We start from the raw sequence: 13,696 nt of genomic DNA, 5'->3' as shown, positions 1-13,696 counted from the left end.
AATTATTTGTTCATGTTTAACTTTAAACGTATAACACACGATTATCCCCTGTTTCTAAATGTAAGTGTGTCCGTGTGTGCTCGTCCATGCTCTCCAACGACGTGCGTTACTGTCCGTGCCTTGGCTGCTGCCGTTGTGTGGCAGACTTGGCCCTCCTTCTTCAGCTTTTCTCGCTTTGTGTGGCTGTTGTGGTGTTGGATGTGTGTGGACGTGCCGCAGAATAAGTCGCAAAAAAAATAAAAAAAATAAAAAAAAATCACGCAAATACTTTTTCCCTCGCGCAGCCACACTTCTGTGCATACGTAAAAGGTAGAAGGAGTCTCTCAGTGTCTGTGGGTGTGGCAGGTGCTCTGTAGGAAACTGCGAGGACGGGGATTGTGTGGGAAGGGGGGGGGGGTCTACGTGTTAGAGAGGGCGAAGCGCCGCGAACTCGCATTGTTGTGCGACGGCTATAACAGACGTACACTCGCCGAATCCATGCAGCTGGCAGTAGTGGAGTGTCTGCTTTTCCTCCTGTGGAATGCGGCGGCCGCGAAGTGCGCCCTGTTCTCCGCCGTCCTTGTGGCACCGTTATGGGCGTTTGTTGTCAGACCGCTGCTGCGGCGAATTCGGGCCTCGGCGCGGTGGCGACCAGAGGCGAGAGTGGGCGCCACCACCGCCACTGCAACAGCAGCAACAGCAAAAGCCGTACGGCGAAGGGGCACACCGTCGCCAAAATCCTCTACACGGTCACCGCCAGCGCGCGGTAAAAAGTCTTCGAGTACTGGAAAGGAGCAGACATCCAACGGCGAGAGACATGAAACAGACGCATCCTCCGTTGACGCTGCTGCCGCTACCGCTGCGGCGGTCCTGAGGCAGAGCACGTCTCCGTCGAATTCCATCACGCACGAGGCGCTCGTATCACTCTTTCGATCGCCAGAGTTTGTCCGCTGGTACACCTGCCATCGTGACTCTCTTCTGGAACGGGTGCGGGTGCGGTGTGCGCAACGGCTGTGGGAGTCGCTTGCTGTCATGGTGGTGCTGTTGATGGGGATGTTTTTGCTTCCTTTCTTCTCCCTCAAGAACGATGGTGCAACGTTGTGGGCCCTGCTGCGGCGTCGTGTTGACAGCAACGGAGCGGTAGTGATGAACAACGGGTGGTGGAATTTTCTTGTCAGCACGGTGACTGTGCATGGAGAGCCGTTGCTGCTGCTTGTGGCGGCCGCCACGCTCTTCACGACGGCCTTCATGCCTGTGGATGTGAAGACGACAGCATCCACAGCACTGGCTGCGTTTCTCGTGTTGCTGGCGGAGGCTGCCATGGTGGAGCATATGGCCTTGGGCGCCGGGTTTTTGATGTTGTTGGGCGCCATGGCATGGCGCGTCTCCTGCAGCATTGGCTGAAGCAAACACAAAGGCGTTGGAGCGAGGAAAGCGGACAAAGTGGTGGGGGGGGAGGGGGGACTAGAAAAGGAGAAACTTAGAAAAAGTGGAGAGGATACACCTGCATACATGTTGTTGCGGAGCTTTGTGTCATGGCGGTGTTCGGTTTTACCCTTTTGCCGCTGGGCCGCGGGAGGAACGTGAGCCAAGCGTCCATTGTTGCCGCAGGCAGGTGAATATGCACTTACACGGTATGTTTGTATGTATATATGTCATCCCATATACGCATACATATGTATTACTGATTTGTTTATTTGTAGAGAGAGAGAGAGAGAGACTGTGCGTGTGTGTGTGTGTGTGTGTGAAATAGAGAGAGGGAGGGGGGACGTTGTGTGTCACCCAAAACGTGTTGAGGTGGATTAGAGCGAGGTGGCTGCATAGAAAGATGTGAACTGTCTTTTCTTTTCTTTTATATATGTTATTATTCTTCAAAGTGGGCGTGTTGGTTTCTGCGTGTGTGTTTCCTTCTCTCTGGGCGAGGCTGCCTCCTGCGGTGTGCCCTGCAGAACGCGGCAACGACAGATCAACAAGAAGAAACGAAATAGGAACCGTGGCGGTGGGAAGAAATGGATCACCGCTTTTCAAAACATGAGTACTTTGTGAGCTGCAGCCTCACAATCCTCTTCGCCGGATTTGCGGCTGCCTCCTACTTTGACATCTCCACCTGCCCATACCGCTACACTCGCGGGACTTCCACGGCGGAAACTGGTGGGGGCGGCGGCGCCTGTAAGGCGCACGTGTACGGCAGAGGCGGGGCGGAAAGTTCGCGCTCGCTCTTCGCCTCGGTGGCGCAGGAGGGCGGTCTCACCTGCCATATGGCCGATCTCGTCATTTGGGTCTACATCGTCACCTTGCTGCTGTTCATGTCGCACAAGTACTACTACTACCGGATGCGGGGGCTGCACTACTTTCTGCTGGATTACTGCTACTTTCACAACGCTTGCCTTGTGCTCTTCCTGCTCTGGTACCTCGTCGATGTGCGGTGGTCGCAGGAGCCGCTCGTCTCGTGGGAGGCGTACCTGCCACAGGAGTGGTTGAGTGAACGCAATGCCCGCCTCGCCGGGGCTGCAGACGGTGGGCTGAATAGAAGCATTAAGGACGTCGCCGTGAGGGCGACACCACTGGTCAACCAGACGTGGACAAACTGGGCTCAGCGATTTATTCCCTCCACGGCGTGGCAGCGGCTGCTCATTGTAGGGATTTACAAGCCTGTGTCGGTGGATATCGTCACCATTGGCTACACCGCGGCAGAGGCCTCGAGCCCGGACGAGGTGTTGCTAAACTTCCTCTTGTTCTTTGCACTTGTGGCTGGGAGCTTTGGGCCTATCTTGGGTGCCATTCTGATGTGGAGTAACTCCCTGCTTTTCCACTCCTTTGACCGCATGTCGTCCAGCTACCTCCACCTTGCCCCTGCAGGAACGCAGCTGCTCTTGCTGCACCGCCTCCTCACCTCCGCCAAGCAGGAGCTTGCGTCGATTGATGCCGCCCCCGATGGTGGCAGCCCGGCGCATGCCACTGGAGCACTGTGGCACAAAGTGGATGCGGTCTGCGGCGCGGGAACACTTTGCCATGATATGCGGCACGCCGTGTCGTATTGGACGCTGTTAAAGCTTCACTCCGTGATGTTCATTGCGTGGCAAATCTTTTACCACACCTTCAGCGAGGGGCGTCGCCACAGTCGCAAGAAGAAACATAATAAAAAAATGCAGGAAATCTCCGCTCGGCACAAGGAATTTTGCCGCCTCACAGGCGCAGTCGCGGCGGAGGCGGAGCTGCTGCGCCCCATTCTTGTCCTCTCGGAGGGTATCGTGGGTGACCCCACGCACCGCGCCACGGCGTACACGTGGTTGATGCAGCACCCCCCACTTGGAAAGGAGGGGGTGCTGTACCGCTTTGTCACCATGTTTGGCACCGGGTATCTCCCGACGATGGTGCTGTTTCAGGTAACACAGTGGCTCTTACATGTGGCGTTTTTTACTTTGGCCTACCCTGTCATGCACTACAGCTTTCACGTGGCGCTTTCGGCGGCGCCATTGGCCCTGTATTTGATTTCCTTCCTCCTCTACACCGTGTACAACGCTGCCGCAGTTAATAAGCGGTGGATCCAGAAGCTGCAACGATTGGCGGCGATCGGGATGGAAGCGCAGCGCCAACACACGGGCGCCTCCCTCTCCGCGGCTGCGAACAGCGGCGGCACCGTCGGTCATAGGGAATGACAGCACGCAGGGCTGGGGTGTCACAGGCCAGCAACCCCCCCCCCCCCCAACGCACTGGAAAATGACTACCTGAAAGACCTAAAAGAAGTGTGATTTGCACATCGAAATAAACGGGCAAAATAAATATATAGAAAACCTAAAGTGGGACTTCAGTGATTTGCCTAATGCATGTGTGTGTACCTGTGCGTCTTGTATGTGGCTGCGGCCAGCGTTTCGTGTAGTCATGGCCAGTTGTTTTTCCCAGAGGATGTGCTTGTTCTGCTTCATCCGTGTAGTGGTCTGTGTCTGCCTACCGCCTCCTGCCTTGGAAACATCTTTCTCCCTCCCCCTATCCCTCTCTTACGCTGTTTCCACGCGGGCGCATTCCCCTCAACCCTGCTGCCTGGCGAAGGTGCAACCAACAACAAGACGCAAAGGTAAAGAAAAGGAAGGAAATAAGAAATAAAAAGACGAAAAGCATGCCAGCAAACGCGACGTACCGGCAGGGCGCGGGGCGACAGCGACACCACAAGCACCGCCTTGGGCGCATGCTGGTGCCGCATGGCCGTGTTTCCGGGCTACTCTTCACGGTGAACCCTCGACAGGAATCGAAGGCCCTCCGCGAGCTACAGTTGTACCTGCAGCCCCTCATCGCCGATCTCGAGGAGGCCCAGCGGAAGGCGGAGGAGAAGGCAGACGCAAAGGAAGAAGACAGGACAGGTGCGCCAGCGGACCCGACGCAGCGCAAGGAAGAACCGGACTCGCCGCAAAGAGGCGCGGATGCGGCAGCGCCCGTCCCGCCCTCCACCTCCAGCCTCCTCGAGGCCGAACTGGCCGAGTACGTCAAGGCCGGGGCAGGGGGCCGCCGTGAGGATAGGAGGCGAAGCAGGGCGGAGGACGCGAGCGGCGCTACAACAAACGACGACGACGAGAGCAACGCGGATGCGGGGCGGCCGCCTGCAGGGAAGCGGCGGCGACACGATGCGGAGGCAACCCAACAAACGGCACCGAATTACCCAAGGTGGTTGGCGCAGCTCGAGACGGGTTGCAAAGGACACCTGATGGTCAGTATTCCCTTCCCCGCGGAGGAATGCAAGACAGCAGCTGTCGAAAAAGAAAATGAACCAGCCACGGTGGGGGCTCAGATTTGGACGGAGGGCGCCGCGGAGACGACGGCGCCGCCCCCCGCTTCCACCGAGGAAGCGGAGCGGCATGGCCAGGGCGCGCCGCCCCATTCTATCCTCTACAACCCGCTGGTGCGCACGATCGTGGAACGCATTTTTGACGACATCGAAGAAAACCCGCGCCCGCTCCTGCGAAACTGTTTTCGGCTCATGCCTTGTGAGCTGACGTGCTGCCCCACCCTGCCGGAGATGCGCGCGGGGCTGGAGCGCCTCGTGGAAGCGCACTTTCCTCACACGGAAGACCCCCGACGGCTCCACCGCGTGGGCCTTTCTTTCAAGGTTAAGAACAACACAGGGGTAGAGAACAAAAAGGCTTACTTCCGCGCGGCCCTCGAAGCCGTGTTGCCAGCAAACCGCTTCGTAGTTATTCCGGCGGCCCGGAGCAAGAACTACGACGGCGGGGTGGGGGCGATGTTCTGCGTTCTTGTTGCGCACGCGACGTGCGCGATGGGGGTGCAGCGGCGCTTCTCCGAGCGCGGCGAGTTCAACCTTCACGCCTTGGGCGCCAAGCATCTCGAGCTTTCCTCCTCTGTCTAGCGAGGGGTAAGAGGGGGGGCGGCCGAGGAAGGCGGGACCCGGCGCCGTAATGTTTTTCGATTATTATTTTTTTTTGTTGTTGTAGTTGCCTTTCTTTCCGCCAGCAGCGCGCCTTCCGCCGGAGCCCCGCCGGCTGGGGCCTCGCGAGCCGCACGCGCCACGCCTTCTCCCCGCCCCCTTTGCCCCCCACAAACCAACACACGTCCAAGCACACAGGAAGGAACAAAAAGGGGCGCCTTTCGGCGTTGCGCGGGAATTGGCGGGGCGCCGGGCCCCGTCGCGCCGCGAGGCGGGGGCCGCGGTGGATTCCCCGCCCGCGCGGGCGGGGCGAGGGGTTGGAAGAAATCAGCCCCGAAAAGCCCCAGGGAAAAGGGGCGCTTAGCGCCGACCTCGGGAAGGTTTTTTTCCCCGGCTTCTTTCCGCGTTTCTTTTTTCTTTGTTTTTTAAAATTGTTGTTGTTGGTTTTCTTGTTTCTTCTTTGCTCCCGCTGCCCGACGTCGGGGCGCGGGGGGTGTTGCAAACCCTTGTTAGGAAGGAAAGTGGTTGTAATGGAGAGCGTGTCGCTGTATGAGGGGTCCAAGGCGGCCCTGTCAAAAATCACAAGACCGGATTCTGCAGATGGTATTGCGCAGCTTTCCGGCAAACAGTCAGAAGAGGCCTTAGAACACCTAATGGATATGCTTAGGTTGGACGCACAGCCAGAAGTTATCATCTGCAGGTCAGAAGATGCACTTGTAGAGGCGGCATCCTCCACGCCTTTAGTGATGTTGTTGTGCGAATTCGCTGTGAATTTGAAGAACGAAGAACTCTCACCAATGGAAACCCAAATTCTTCAGACACGGTGTACTTTTATGGCATCATTGCCAGATCGCGTTGCGAATGCGTTGCTGAGCACATTTGGACCCACACAAAGCCTTGAAATTGATGTGGACCTTCTGGTAACACGCATGTGTCAGTCCTTGTATCGGTTTTTATTTGCACTACACGAGGCATCACCAAGCGAAACGGTGCATGTACCATCTAGTATGAAGCGATACGAATTCAACAAGAAAAATGCTCTTCTTGTCTGTGAGGTGTTACTGCAGTCTTTAATTCGACGTGGGTTTATTCGAGCTCTTTTTCAGAGTTTTATCAGTGTCCTGAAAGTGGCATTGTATTCGGTGGTTCCTTTGGAAGAAATAATGATACTTGTATTTAAGGCTGTTTACAAGTGTAACTTTAAAAATGGGGAACTTCTAAGAGATAGCACGAGGAATCGTATACCCGTTAATCTCAAGATAAGTCCGTATTGGTCAGACTGGAATGTATGGTTTTTGCAGGCGGCAGAAAGGGACAATGCATTGAAACCCCTATTCATATCCTCACTACTCAGAATGATTAACATTTCAATCAAAAATGAAGAAACGTCTAGTGACACAATATCTATTTCAAAGGCCTTAATGAAAGAAATTTTTGTAACAGCAACCTCATATTTTCCTACTGAACGAGGTGTTTTACGCGTTATTTTCAGAGATATTCTTCCGAGGATTGTGCCGCAACATTCAGAAGGGGGCGAGGTAACACTTTCAGAAATCAAAGAGACAGCATTTACAGAGTTGTTAAAACGATGGAACAATCGTGATGTAATTGAAAAAGACTCCGTTAAAATGAATAGCACATTGGCCAATTCAGTTTTGTACATGCTGCTTGATATCAAGGAGCATCATGTTAAAGGTGCAAAGGAGCATCTTCCAGCTGTACTGCTGCAGCCCTTGTTGGCTGGAATTTCAGCGCGCTTTGAGATTGTTCGAGCTGATAGCTTGAGAAATGAGGCCATAACTGTGGCTTCAGCGTTTGCAACTTTTTTCGTTGGTGACGACGAAGCGCGGAATGCATTTTCAAATTTAGAGCAGTTTCCAGGTCTTCTTGATGAATGGTTAAAGAGTGAAGTGGATCCAATGAGAAGTCTTCAAGTACCACCGGTTCCGCACATATCAACCCAACAGGATGCCAAAAGTAAAGGGAAGCTTTTTTTATACCGTCGAAGTGTTGATGATGAAGAATATCCGCTTAATCCAGATAGTGCCTTTACTTTTTTTTGTCAAAAAGATTTTGCAACGGTACGACCACATGCTACTTCAAACTCTGGGGGAACAGTAGTTTTCAATCCAGACACAATAGTGGATCATGCACACTTGCCATCTTTTGGGAAAACGTTGAATGAACAAGATGAATTGGAGGAAAATGTGACGGTGCTCGTCACTCTGCGTGAGTCCTACAATGCCATCATGGGCGTGGGACGGGGTAGTAACGTCCAAGCCTACGAAGTTCAACAGGCAATGGAGAGTGGACTTCGTGGATTTGCCCGCGCCTTGAAAACGCTCAAAGACAAACTTGGTGTTTGGAAGGAGCGGAAGGTCAATGGTGAGCTTCTAAGGTCGCGCGAAAAGATTGGAAGAGAGCTCAATCCAATGGTTGCCCCTCTTCTTACAGCACTGATGTCACTCACTATTCATGCCCCAGAAGCTCAGCATAAGGAGTTAATGGATCTGCGATACGCAGTTATGGTTTCGTTAATTACGATTGTTCCAGAGAATGCACTAAGTCAGCTTGGTAAAATGTTGTATTCAAGTCATTATGGTATTTTTCAGCGTGTTGAAATGGCAAAGGCCATTGGTGAGGCGGCAAAATATATCTCACAGGTAGAAGTACGTGTAGACTCAGAAGAAGCAACTTCATGCAAAGGTACAGCTGGGAATGAGCAAGGTATGAAGAAAAGAATTTATCCTCCCATACGAAAAGAAAACGTAACGCCCGTATCGATTATCGTCGCTGAAGGAAAAAAGACTCGACGATGGGGAAATGCGGTGGTAGAAAGAGTGGATCGAAAAGAACGAATTTACTGTAGCTATTTGACAAGTGTGGTATCCTTCTTTGTGGGATCACTTTTAGAAAAAGCTGAAAATGATCATTTCTGCTTCTTCCGTGAACATGACCCGTATGCCCCGACGGAAATACTTCGAAGTATTGGTACAGTAATACAATGTATAGCTTCGGCTCGTCATGTTGCACCAGCCCTTTGTGAGAATCTTATGTCGTTCGCCATACAGGTTGTAACGGAGCATCCAGTTTCAATTGTTCGAAAGCAAGGATGGGTTCTTATTGGAGAAATTATGCGGTGCTGGTGTGGGGCAGGTCCGCTTTTTCCGGAAGAAGGCTACTCCTTTAGGTCTCGTAGTGTTTTTGGAGGCTCCTTGTCGTATGTGTTTTCGCAGCAATGGTTAAATGCTCAGCAGGCCTTGGAAGTTATAGTTGCCAAAAGCAAGGGTGATCCGAGTTGTATGGAAGTTGCACTTTTGGTTCTTGCCGATCTGCATGATTTGTTTACGGCAAAACAAGATCTGGAAGTAATGGAAGGTCGCGTGCTCAATACACAAGTGATTTCCATCGCATCTGACACCAAAAATCGTATCCGTCTCGTTTGAGGTATTTATAACCAAACTTCTATGGTTTACTTGGGCATTTTCCGTTGTGTGTGTTTGTGTTTTGTGCTTCTTATGCTTAGTATGGCGACGGTGTTTTTTTTTTTCTCTCTTTTTTTTTTGCTTAATGAGGCGTTTCCACCAAAATGTTTTTTTTGTGTTTTCTTATTGTTTGATTTCCCTTCTTTGGGAAGTGCGTTCTCCATTATCTTTCTTTATTTCGTTCTATTGTTTTTTTTTCTTTTATTTTCAATATATATATATATATATATATATATCTTGGGGTTTCTTCCAACAATGGGCACATTGGCGCTGGTGTAACGTTAATAATATAGAATAGCCATTTGTGTGTGTGTGTGTTTTTTTTTTTACTTCACAGAGGAGGGAAGGGAGAGGGGGAAATAGGCACATTCTACTCTAATGCGACGTTTTCTTCTTTATTATCGAGAACTGGGTGGACGAGAGGCGTTTGTGCCACCACGGCGGTTCTTGCGTAGAAGAGAAAGAGCCAAGAAGGAAGAGGTTGAATCCGTTGGTTCAATGCATGCTCCTTCTCTGCGTGTTGGGGGCCTGATGGCGGCCCCTGATACTTCTCTAGATGATATTCGCTCGGAAATTCTTCGTATGCGCTCGGAGCACACAATTAGCAAGAAACCTGCTCATGAGAACCAGGCTTCTTCAGGCACGCAAGGGTCAACTGTGAATGATGCTTGGAGTGACATGATGAAAAAACTTCATCCAAATGAAATCTATGGCAAGGGGTGTGACGTCGTTGAACGTATAAAGGCAAAGGATCGTGCAGTTAGAAGGCAACTATTATTGGATGCCGATGAAGTCTTGAGAAAACCAAATAAAGAAGACACAATTCGTTATCTGCAGTTGGTGTATGGACGCATTGGATCTCATCATCGTGAAGAAGTGATGGAGACTGTGAAGGCATTGGTACAGTCCGTTGAGGATGAGGCACGAGAGATACAAGGGAAGATCCAGGCGCATCGGGGGGTTCATGTATCTCTTGTGGAAGACGATAGTATCTCCCCGGATGAAGTAAAACAGATGGCGTGGGTAAATGTGTTGACAAACATGTCTGATGAAGCGTTGCAAGAGCTGTGGAAGTGGGGTATACTGGACTTTGACACGATCGAGTCGCTGGCTTGCATGGATGCGGAGAAAGACCTTCATACGGTGGATGTTGAGTTGAAGGAGGCCAGTGAAGCAAAGCAATGGAGTGCCACTAGTACAGAGGAAAGCGCTGCAAGTCGTAACGAGGATGACAGTCTCGGCTCACCAAGCCCTTCTCTCCCTATTGAGCACAACATTGAGGCGCTTAAGAGTGTCGGTGAAATCCCTGAATTTACGGCAACCATGTACGAGAATTTATTTCTAGGACTCCCAGACATTGACTTGGCACCTGTCATGCAAAAGATTCAAGAAAAACAGTATGAGAGCATTTCGGAACACGAGCTGCGCCTGTTAGAGCGTTATGAGGAAAGCAAACAAATTATTAAACTGTCGGCACCGTCTACCGTTACTCCTGCCTCGAACAAGGCTACGTCGGGTGAAGGGAAAAATGTGGAGGTGGAAACTGCCTTACGCGACCGCGTTGTCAACGGCATCCATTCCGTGTATGAAAAGACGCCTCCTTGCCAACTTTCCCTCACCGAGGCGATGATGGACCGTGCGCTTTCTCCCTCAAATCGATTTTTGCACGCCGTGGCTCGTCATGATGCGGCGCTGCACTCCTCGCTTGAAGGTATGGAACGAATTAAGCGGCGTGCACTGCTCGATCCCATCTTTCAAGCCGCAGTGGAAGAGGCACACATGTGGGGGGAGATGTCTCTGCAGCCGAAGCTTCAAAAGTACAGTGCCAAGGGAAAGGGTGAAACACGCAAGCAACGTCAACTGCGACGTGCCGAGGGTGGTGCTGCACCGCTACTTGGCGGCCCGCTCGCCAAACCCCAGCATGCTGCGGATATCCCGTACTACTACGGTAATGTGCGCAGCTTCGTGCCACCTCGAGGGCGGTATAACATGCCAGCACCTCGTCTTTCGCGGGAGGAGGCTGCGCAACTTCGGAACCGAAAACGCAAGCAGATGAAGTCACGCGTGCGTTATAGCCGGTAGCAACCACATAATCGCAACGCGTGGAAGTAAAACTAGTCTCTGTACTTGTATGTGTGTGTGAGAGGGAGAGGGGGGAGGGTTGCATATATGCATAAATAAATAAACGCATAAATCACGCTATTCCATGCTGCTCTGCTCTGCTCTGCTCTGCTCTTTCTTTCATTCTTTTTTTTTTTTCTTCTGTGTGTATTTTTGTTGTTCTTCTTCTTTGGTTTGCTTTGTTCTCATTTGTTTTGTTTGTGCGAATACCGTCGGCATACCTGTGAATCAGCTTGACCGGCAACACCTGCCACCGCCTCTGCCATCGTTGTGGTGTTGCACGTCTCAAGTGACAGGGGTGGTTGCCTCTGCGCCGTGCAGGTATTCATACATTATTTATTTTCTCACGCCACGCAACACACACACACACAAAAAAAAAGGAGAGAGAGAGAGAGAAGGAAGTGATGCCCTCCAAAAATGATGTTAAGGAAGACAATTACACTCCAGAGGAACGACTGACGGCGGCAGCTCTCGAATACAAAAAGTTGGAGGCACAAAATCAATCTAGCATTGAACGCATGTACGGTGCCCTGTCCTCACCCTTCAAGGTTTCCAGCAAGCCATGTGAGGTCTCGCGTGCGGCGGTGTTGCGGTGTTTTGAGGAAATCCTGGGCAAAAAAGGCGATGGTAACGACGAGGGCAGTGTTAATCCTACCGAAGCCACAGCCTACAGTAGCAGCAACGGCAACGGCAACGGCAACGCCAAGGACAACGGTGCTGGTGGAGTTGCCTCCTTCCCGCCCACCTCGCGGTTTCCCCCGGTGCACCGCTGCTACGATGTAGTGCTGCAGTACGAGTCGTGTGTGTTAGATAAGGCGCTTGCGCAGCACCACAGCCTTCTTGTAGACTTCGAGGCTCGGCAACAAGGGGAGATGCAATTGGCCAAGGAGGCAGAAGCCAGTGCCTTGCGTGGTGCATGAGCGTGTACGCTACTGGGCGGTGAGGTGGCGAAGGGAAGACAAAAAGCGATGGTGGCGATAACGAAGGAAGAGGAAGGAGCAACCGGTTTGTCTGAGAGTCACGTCGCAGTTCACATCCCTCAGCGGAGGGAAACAGCTGCGAGAGGTGGGTGGGAAGGCTGGCGGACGTGACGCGTGGTGGTGTTTCTACCTTCTCTTTCTTTTTTGATGCTCGTTATTTCTTTGTTTGTTTGTTCTTTTTTGTTGTTATTATTATTATTTTGTTTTTCTCTTCTTGTCGCTGGTTGTGTGTTTGCTCGATGCCGCTCTGACACAGTCGTGCTTTGACTGCCCACACACACACACACACACACACACACACACGTACCAAGCGCTATGGCACCGAAGAAGAAGCATGCGCCCAAGAAGGAGTTGACCGCGGACGATATGCGGCGTCTTGGCATGTCGGAGGACGACATCGCCCGCATTTTAGCCGAGCGAGGCAAATCAGCCGAGGAGCGGCGACAGGAACAGGAAGCCGTCGAGGCGCGACGCCGGGAGACTGAGCAGCGCCACAAGCGCATGAAGGAGCTGGAACGGATGAAGGAAGAGCTTGTGCGGCAGGAGGGAGGCCCCCGTGTCGCCATCCGTGACGAGGAGCAGAAAGTGTGGGAGGAGCTCGAGGGGACGCTGACGACGGAGAAGAAGCGGCGGCTGCGGGAGTGTGCGGAGAAGATGCTGCAGCAGCGTGTGGCGGAGGCGCGGCGCAAGCGCGAGGCGGAGGCGGCGGCGTACCAGGATACCCTCCAACACCTCACATTGGAGGAGCGGGAGGCCTTTGTTGCGGCGCAGATTGCGGCCGAACACGCTCGCTGCGAGGCTGAGCTGGAGGCGAGGGAGAAGCAGCAGCTGCGGGAGGAGCGACGCCTCGCGCGGGAGCGGGCGGCACGCAAGGCTCAACGCCAGCGCCGCCGCCAGGAAGGGGAGGAGGATGACGAGGTCTCGGATGAGGAGGACGGGCAGGCCGGTGGCGGCGGTGGTGGTGAGGTTAAGGCTGCTCGCAAGCGAGTGGATGCGTTAATCGAGCTTTCTGACGCTATGCAGGCCAAGTACGACTGACCAGTCCAGGGATAGCTTGTTGCACGCTCGAGGATGCATTCTAGGCGTATTGGTGTCGGCCGCGAAAAGAACCTCAAACCCATGCCGGGGACGGGGGTGATGCAGCAATGACAATAAACGACAAAGGCAAGGAGAGGAAGTAGTTACGGGTTTGAACTGCGAAAGGGGAGTGGGGGGGGGGGGGGGTTCCAGCTGGGCTGCCGCTGCCACCGCGTCATTGAAGGGGGAGACAGAGCGATGGAGGAGTTACTGCTTCATCGCTTTGCCGCTGTTGTAGCATCCGCCGTGTCAAGCCACACTCACGCACGCGGGGCATACGCGCACCGTGGTGAGCGGTGGAGTTGTTCACAATCATCACAGAGCCCGGCGAGGTGAAGTCACAGTCGCTCCTCTCTCCCGTTTCGAGGATTGTGAGTTGCCCTTCCTCGCTTTGCTCTGAGATGCAGGTGGGCAGCCGGTTTTGCAGCGCTGTTGACATCCAATCGTTCCCGCCCGTTATGCTTTACTTACCCACGCACTCATGCAAAGACACACAACACATAAGCGCGGAGGAGGGAGAAGCGTGAAGGCACATGATAAAGGTCAAGCAACACAAACAGGAGCGAGGAAGATAAATGAAACGAACGATGATGAGTCGTATCACTTTGATAGTTATTTAATTCTGGTTCTCTTTGTTTGTTTGTTTTTGGTGTTTTATTATTATTATTATTTTGCGT

General features: G+C 52.7%; 7 protein-coding genes and 1 pseudogene across 7 annotated transcripts, besides 13 other annotated features; all 8 read left to right on the top strand.

Annotated features, from left to right (window-relative positions):
- Positions 1-229: 229 nt before the first annotated feature.
- Positions 230-256: a microsatellite.
- A 221-nt stretch (positions 257-477) lies between these two features.
- TraAM80_04753 (uncharacterized protein) lies at positions 478-1,383 on the top strand (the record flags this gene model as incomplete). The annotated part of the gene is made up of 1 exon (XM_029381667.1): positions 478-1,383. The coding sequence occupies one exon, from the start codon at positions 478-480 to the stop codon at positions 1,381-1,383; it is 906 nt and encodes a 301-aa protein (XP_029238529.1).
- Positions 1,384-1,487: 104 nt separating this feature from the next.
- On the top strand, positions 1,488-1,715 carry TraAM80_04752 (hypothetical protein; annotated as a pseudogene).
- A 273-nt stretch (positions 1,716-1,988) lies between these two features.
- TraAM80_04751 (uncharacterized protein) lies at positions 1,989-3,638 on the top strand (the record flags this gene model as incomplete). The annotated part of the gene is made up of 1 exon (XM_029381666.1): positions 1,989-3,638. One exon carries the CDS (start codon positions 1,989-1,991, stop codon positions 3,636-3,638), a length of 1,650 nt encoding a protein of 549 aa, XP_029238528.1.
- Positions 3,639-4,096: 458 nt separating this feature from the next.
- On the top strand, positions 4,097-5,338 carry TraAM80_04750 (uncharacterized protein; the record flags this gene model as incomplete). Its single annotated transcript, XM_029381665.1, has 1 exon — positions 4,097-5,338. The coding sequence occupies one exon, from the start codon at positions 4,097-4,099 to the stop codon at positions 5,336-5,338; it is 1,242 nt and encodes a 413-aa protein (XP_029238527.1).
- A 259-nt stretch (positions 5,339-5,597) lies between these two features.
- Positions 5,598-5,637: a microsatellite.
- A 124-nt stretch (positions 5,638-5,761) lies between these two features.
- Positions 5,762-5,818: a sequence feature (A-rich).
- A 68-nt stretch (positions 5,819-5,886) lies between these two features.
- Positions 5,887-8,802, top strand: TraAM80_04749 (uncharacterized protein; the record flags this gene model as incomplete). Its single annotated transcript, XM_029381664.1, has 1 exon — positions 5,887-8,802. The coding sequence occupies one exon, from the start codon at positions 5,887-5,889 to the stop codon at positions 8,800-8,802; it is 2,916 nt and encodes a 971-aa protein (XP_029238526.1).
- A 93-nt stretch (positions 8,803-8,895) lies between these two features.
- Positions 8,896-8,921: a microsatellite.
- An 86-nt stretch (positions 8,922-9,007) lies between these two features.
- Positions 9,008-9,050: a sequence feature (A-rich).
- Position 9,051: 1 nt separating this feature from the next.
- Positions 9,052-9,077: a microsatellite.
- Positions 9,078-9,219: 142 nt separating this feature from the next.
- Positions 9,220-10,923, top strand: TraAM80_04748 (uncharacterized protein; the record flags this gene model as incomplete). Its single annotated transcript, XM_029381663.1, has 1 exon — positions 9,220-10,923. One exon carries the CDS (start codon positions 9,220-9,222, stop codon positions 10,921-10,923), a length of 1,704 nt encoding a protein of 567 aa, XP_029238525.1.
- Positions 10,924-11,050: 127 nt separating this feature from the next.
- Positions 11,051-11,077: a microsatellite.
- Positions 11,078-11,132: a sequence feature (GA-rich).
- Positions 11,133-11,366: 234 nt separating this feature from the next.
- Positions 11,367-11,882, top strand: TraAM80_04747 (uncharacterized protein; the record flags this gene model as incomplete). Its single annotated transcript, XM_029381662.1, has 1 exon — positions 11,367-11,882. One exon carries the CDS (start codon positions 11,367-11,369, stop codon positions 11,880-11,882), a length of 516 nt encoding a protein of 171 aa, XP_029238524.1.
- A 196-nt stretch (positions 11,883-12,078) lies between these two features.
- Positions 12,079-12,158: a sequence feature (A-rich).
- A 56-nt stretch (positions 12,159-12,214) lies between these two features.
- Positions 12,215-12,245: a microsatellite.
- Positions 12,246-12,257: 12 nt separating this feature from the next.
- Positions 12,258-12,980, top strand: TraAM80_04746 (uncharacterized protein; the record flags this gene model as incomplete). The annotated part of the gene is made up of 1 exon (XM_029381661.1): positions 12,258-12,980. The coding sequence occupies one exon, from the start codon at positions 12,258-12,260 to the stop codon at positions 12,978-12,980; it is 723 nt and encodes a 240-aa protein (XP_029238523.1).
- Positions 12,981-13,144: 164 nt separating this feature from the next.
- Positions 13,145-13,166: a microsatellite.
- A 464-nt stretch (positions 13,167-13,630) lies between these two features.
- Positions 13,631-13,673: a sequence feature (A-rich).
- Positions 13,674-13,690: a microsatellite.
- Positions 13,691-13,696: the final 6 nt, after the last annotated feature.

The sequence above is a fragment of the Trypanosoma rangeli genome (assembly GCF_003719475.1).
Source record: "Trypanosoma rangeli strain AM80 chromosome Unknown Tra_15.4_contig_00143, whole genome shotgun sequence".
Lineage (NCBI taxonomy): Eukaryota > Euglenozoa > Kinetoplastea > Trypanosomatida > Trypanosomatidae > Trypanosoma > Trypanosoma rangeli.
The sequence above is the reverse complement of the archived record's forward strand: the minus strand, read 5'-3'. Positions and strand labels throughout refer to the sequence as shown.